The sequence below is a fragment of the Puntigrus tetrazona genome, unplaced genomic scaffold (genome assembly GCF_018831695.1).
Source record: "Puntigrus tetrazona isolate hp1 unplaced genomic scaffold, ASM1883169v1 S000000148, whole genome shotgun sequence".
NCBI lineage: Eukaryota > Metazoa > Chordata > Actinopteri > Cypriniformes > Cyprinidae > Puntigrus > Puntigrus tetrazona.
The window spans coordinates 2,565,229-2,571,617 of record NW_025047824.1 but is presented as its reverse complement, the minus strand read 5'-3'; the positions used below and the strand labels follow the sequence as shown (position 1 = coordinate 2,571,617).

The 6,389-nt window shown below is 39.0% G+C and overlaps 1 protein-coding gene across 1 annotated transcript; it reads left to right on the top strand.

Moving 5' to 3' along the window:
• Positions 1–477: 477 nt before the first annotated feature.
• Positions 478–4,991, top strand: LOC122332854 (protein-glutamine gamma-glutamyltransferase K-like). The gene is made up of 14 exons (XM_043230297.1): positions 478–567; positions 802–1,214; positions 1,332–1,523; positions 1,645–1,896; positions 2,000–2,118; positions 2,317–2,424; positions 2,554–2,731; positions 2,813–2,951; positions 3,043–3,235; positions 3,321–3,474; positions 3,589–3,873; positions 3,991–4,151; positions 4,237–4,373; positions 4,502–4,991. The coding sequence occupies exons 2-14, from the start codon at positions 803–805 to the stop codon at positions 4,647–4,649; spliced, it is 2,478 nt and encodes an 825-aa protein (XP_043086232.1). The 5' UTR covers positions 478–567; position 802; the 3' UTR covers positions 4,650–4,991.
• The last annotated feature ends 1,398 nt before the right edge of the window (positions 4,992–6,389 follow it).

Genomic DNA, 6,389 nt, shown 5'->3' with positions numbered 1-6,389 from the left:
ACTAAAAGTCGTAAGACAAAGAGTCGTCTTTGATCTGACAATCATGAGAGATGAATGTAGGAATAATAGACTCCTACTGCTGCAGTTGAATATAATCATGCACTACTACTGTATGAAGAAATATATACATATACTTTGCTTATACAATTTATATACTTATATAATTCAAGACATAAATATAAATTAATAATTTTCAATACTAATGTCCAGTGCCACTAATGCCACTAATGTCCAGTGGAGACAAGGAGTTAGTCCAAAATGATTCTGCCTGAAGTTTAAAGGTTCAGAACAATTAAACTAAGATGTTAATTTGTCCTGTTAATTAATAAAAATGAACATGACTCAAAATCCTTTCATCCCTTTCTTAAGAGGACAATTACTCAAACTCTTCAGCTATGAGCTGTGGATGGGGTGGAGATGGAGATGTAGCATAAATATCCCGTCTGGTGTGAAGACCGACTGCAGTACGAGCGACGAGCTGGTTAAAGCAGGACTTACTGATCACTTGCTGCAGCACTTCAAGCATTCGGTTCCCCTTTCTCTTGAACAGACAAGGACTCAAACCATGTAAGTAATCATCTCAGACATTGTTGGAAATTTGGATTGCTATTTTTAAAGACTTTACTTTTTTTGGTATGATTATATATATTTAGGAATTTTGGCCTTTTGGGAACAGCCTAATGTTTTAAAGAAACCAAATGTAAACAAAAATTGGAGATTTCCTATTTATGAATTGTTAACCATCTACTGACCAATTACAGATGACACTCATGTCTCTCATTGCTTTCTTTTTTTGCACAGCATGCCTTTTGTGTACAACCCATACAAAAACCTCTGCACCGTCGGCCGTTTCCCAGCCATTAAACTGCAGGAGGATGGCTGCAGGAAAGCAACCTGCTACACACCGGTTTACAGCAACCCTTGTGTTAACCCATGCGCAAATCCTTGTGCCAAACTTGATGTAAACCCTTGTGTCAACCCTTGCTCTAAACCTTTTGTAAACCCTTGGGCAAACACTTGCAATATTCCTTATGCTTACCCATATGTTAACCCTTGTGTTAACCCATGCGTCAACCCCTGTGTTAACCCTTGTGCTTCTCCATACCCTAATCCTTGCGGCTTTGTCACTCCATGCCATGATTATGAGACAAAGGAAGTTGTCGTCAAGGAATTTGTGGAGGATTGTACAACCAAGAGAGTCTGTGGGGGGGAGGGTAAGGGACGTTTTTATCTTTCTCCTGCAATGTATGATGGGAATTATCATTACTCGTAATAACTCAGTGTTTGTTGATTTTCTGTTTTCCTCTTTTCTGCTTTTTTCATTTCCTCAGAGGCTGTCCTCCGGGTGAGTAAAGTTGACCTTCTCAAATGTAGGACTGGACAGAATCGTCAGGAGCATCACACACACTGTTTCCTTGATGATCGTCTCATCGTCCGCAGAGGACAGTGTTTCAATATGTGGGTTGATCTTTGCCGTCCATTCAACCCCAGCTGTGACAAGCTTCACCTGGAGCTCAAACTTGGTTAGTTATGACCAACACCATGTGGAAACATGCAAAGAAATAAAATTTACAAAACATGTGAGGAGCTGAACAAACATTTCTACCATCATTGAAATCTCTTGCTCTTCTGTGTGTTTGACAGGTCACATCCCATCCATCCGGGACGGCACTTATGTGATCGTTCCAATAGTGGAAGAATTCAAGAAAGATTGCTGGGGGGCAAAGATTGTGGAAAAAGGACAAAACCGAATCAAACTGTGTGTGCACTCTGTTCCGACTGCTTGTGCTGGACGATACCAGCTCAGTGTCGTGACACACTGTCCAGGAGGAAGATTCACTTTACCTTATGTTCCTGAAAATGACATTTACATGCTGTTCAACCCCTGGTGTAAAGGTATGTTTTATTACACTTTAATTTTGAAACCTGAATGTATAACAATTAAACAGAATGTGGAAAGAACATAATGAATCTTAAAGTCAAATGTTCTGTTCATCAGATGACTGTGTGTACCTGAGTGATGAGGCAGAGAGAGCTGAGTATGTGCTGAATGATATGGGCAAAATCTACTATGGAACTAAGCAGCAGATTGGCTGCAGAACATGGAACTTTGGTCAAGTAAGAGCCAAAAATGTCATTAATGTATTACAAAAGTTCATGTTTGACACAAGAAATAAGGGAAATGCTATGGTTTCTGCCCCCCTGGACTTTGTTCCTGACCTTCCCATATCTGAGATATTATTTTAGAGAACAAGTGCATAGGATAGCATGAAGGTTGTTTAACAATATATAATTTTCTTCCTCTCTGCTTCTTAGTTTGAGGAGGGAATCTTGTCTGCATGTATGTATGTGTTGGAGAAGAGCTGCACACCTTGCTCAGGATGGGGAAATCCTATTAATATTTCCAGAGTGTTGTCTGACATGGTGAGTCTTCATTTTCTTCTCAGCAACCCCCCTGATTTGAAGTTGGAAAGCCTGACACAATGATCTGATTTGCTTTGTTCTGATTGCACTACATCTGCTTGAAGCTTTTTAATCATCTCTCCTTATCAGGTCATTGCCAACAAAGACTGTGGAGTGCTGGAGGGTAACTGGTCAAACTGCTATGGAGATGGAACTGCTCCGACATCCTGGTGCAGCAGCAGTGCCATCCTGAAACAGTACCACAAATGTGGAGGAATACCTGTCAAATATGGACAGAGCTTGGCCTTTGCTGGAGTCACCAACACACGTAAGAGTTCCTACAGACGAGGAGAAAATGTTTTATGATTGTAGATGTAATGCTCTTATAATCTTCTTCTTTTTCTCATAGTGTTAAGGTGTTTGGGAATTCCTTCTCGTCCAGTTTCAAACTTCTGCTCTGCTCATGACACTGATGTTTGTTTGACATCTGACGTCTATTTGGATGAGAAATTCCAGCTGATCGATCATATGAACCGTGATTCAATCTGGTAAGTGTCATTACCATTTGCAATGTCCTAAAGATTTTCTTCTGAATGTGCATGAACTGTTTCCATTTCTTTCATCTTCTCTGTCATGCAGGAACTACCACGTGTGGAATGAGGCCTGGATGACTCGGCCAGACCTGCCATCTGGTTTTGGAGGTTGGCAGGTGATTGATTCTACTCCTCAACTCACCAGCCAGGGCTTCTTCCGTTGTGGTCCCACCTCAGTTGCTGCGATCCGCACAGGACAGACCTTCCTGAAGCATGACGTGCCCTTCCTCTTTGCTGAAGTATGCTAATTCCTTTAATTTATATTTCTGGCATAAAGTTAACATATAAACACTTATTATTCCTGTTTGTCTCTGTGTGTTCTAGGTGAACAATGATAAAGTTTACTGGCAGAGAAAATGTGATGGTACATTTGGTGTTGTCCATGTTGAGAAGGATGTAGTAGGTCATTGCATCAGCACCAAGGCTGTTGGCTCAGATCAACGTGTGGATATCACAAACCTCTACAAACACCCACTTGGTAAAAGTCACATGTATTTCCCTCTATTCCAGCACTTTCAACCATTGTGTTTATACTAATGATAAATGTTGGTGTTTCTCCGGAGTAAATTGTACTCTTTCTTTCATTGATCAGGTTCTTCTGAGAAGTGCACTGCTTTGGAAACAGCTCTTCGTCATGGCTTGAGAAGATGCACATACCCACTGCCCTGTGCTGAGGATGTTGTCTGTGAAGTCAACTTGAAAGGGGATGGACCATGTGTGGGCAAAGATGCTGTGCTTTGCATCAATCTGAAAAACAAATGCAGCTCACCTCGTAGCGTCACCCTCTACAGCCAGGCTGCAGCCATGTACTACACCGGAATCAGGAAGACCTTCCTGAAGAAGGACCACACATGCATTGAGCTCAAGCCTTCTGAATGTAAGAAATTATGACATTTTGTAACACCTGCAATAGATGAGACCACCCAGTTGCTATAATGTAGCTTAAAGAGACTTGAGTGTTCATTCAATATTTGTCACTTTTTCCCACAAATAGGTAGACCCATGGAATGGACCCTGAGTTATGAAGAATATAAGGAACACCTGGTGGATCATGCCTCACTGATGCTCAACCTTTTTGGACACGTGGCTCAGACTAAGCAGATTCTGGCCACCCAGTACAACTTCAGACTGCGCACACCAGACCTTGTTATCGCTGTGAGTTATGGTTCAACTGATAAATCTTTTGATTAGTAGAAATCATTTAGTGCTAAATTTGTGTCTTGTATATGGTTCTTCTCAGCCTGTATGTGATGCTGTCATTGGTCAAGAAGTGCCAATCAAAGTAACTTTCCAGAATCCACTGCCTTGTGTTCTGAAGAACACTGTATTCCGCTTTGTGGGACTTGGACTGCAGCATGCCAGAGTTGTTAACTATGGGTAAAATTTATAATTTTTTATATTACAAAATAAATGTTGCATTGTTATGTTTACATTTTCACAGTGATTATTTAATTTAAAAAAGTAAAATCACAGTATTTTTCAATCTGTCTTTCTTTGTTTCACAGTGACATTGCAGGGCATGCCACAGTGTGCTTGACAGAGAAGTTTATTCCCAAATGTCATGGCCCACATAAACTTCTGGCCTCATTTGATTGTCCTCAGCTTACTCAGGTGCATGGATTCACCAACATTGTTGTCAAACAGCACTGTTAAACCAATCAAATGAACAAAACAGAGGAAACGTCATGGCTCAACTGAACAGAAAGTGCTCACAATTGCATTGGTTTGCAAAGATAAGTTTTAGTTTCTTTTAACCTACAAGCTGTATACCATAGACTTATTATGGTGCATTTAGTTATGATGAAGGATACCTGCACTTATGCTTTATGCAAGACACTATTGTCCTTTCATCTTTTCTGATTTTCTTTTTTGTAGATTTTTGGGAATTGGAATTTAGAATTTTGGAGATTCAAATGTCATACTGAATCAGTCATCAAAGTAATTGTTTCATGGTGTTGGTTACTCTGTCCTGTGTATCTTCAGCTTCAAATAAAATATTTCCAGCATAGTCACCTTTGTCATTTTCTGGTGTACTCTAATTGATCATGGTCTATAAATAACAAGGCTTCCTCTTGTCATATAAAATTAGTTATACATTCTTGTCTTATATACTTCCCAGAACCTAGAATTTTATATTCACATAAATCCAAATGTTTTTCACAAAACATTAATATAGACCATTGCTTTGCTGATATTAAAAGATTACATAAAACATTTCAAGACAAATAAAGAATCTAAAAGACATTGGCGAGACACCCAAACTATTGCTCAGCTAAAAATTTGGCGAGCCAGCCAGGAGAGACTGACAAGAAAAATATGGGTTTCTCTATAGACGCCCAGATCTTCTTTTGGCTATTATTAATTCATCATTGTTATTAGAATATGTCCCCAAAACGTTCAAATTGGCTGTTGTTAAGTCTCTCATTAAAAAAACACATTTCAACCCCAAAGACTTATTATAGACTGATCTCAAATATCTCTTTTCTATTAAAGATACTAGAAAAGGTAGTATTCTCACAACTATATTCCTTCTTAGAGAAAAATGGTATTTGTGAGGATTTCCAATCAGGATTTAGACTGTACTATAGTACTGAGATGGCTCACATTAGAACTACAAAAGAGCTGCTTCTATCATCTGATTGTGGTGGTATCTCTTCATTAGTGCTATTGGATCTTGACACTGCATTCAACACTATCAACCACAACATTCTCCCAGTATCGTACTTTTTGACTGCCATCAGTTTGTAACACTAAATGAGGAGGTATCATATTGATCGCAAGTGAAATATGGAGTACCTCAAGGCTCAGTACTAGAACCATTAATTTTCATGCTTTACATGTTACCTCTGGGAGATATTATCGGGAGACATGGTGTTAGCTTTCACTGTTATGCTGATGATACTCAGCCTTATATTTTTTTTACGCCACAGTGAAACACACCTAATTGAGAAACTAACAGAATGCAGTCTATATAAAAAAAACTAAATGATGAGCAATTTCTTAATGCAAAACTCTGAAACAGAGGTACTAATTATTGGACCTAAAAACACTTGATGGCTGCTCTTTTAATTCTTCTTCATCAGTTAGGAAACTAGATGCTGTTTTATAGCAATCTTTTCTTTGAAAGCCATGTTTCTAGCATCTGTAAAAAAGCATTTTTCAATCTCAAAAACATATCTAAATTGTGACCTGTGTTCTCAATGTCAAATGCTGAAATGTTAATGCCATTTATGACCTTGAAATCCGAATATTGTAATGCTTTATTGGGTGGTTGTTCTGCACGCTTGATAAACAAACTTCAGCTGGTCCAAAACAAAGCAGCTAGAGTCCTTACTTGAGCCAGGAAGTATTTAGCACCCAAACTCAAATCTCCCAAACTGTAACAATCTACCT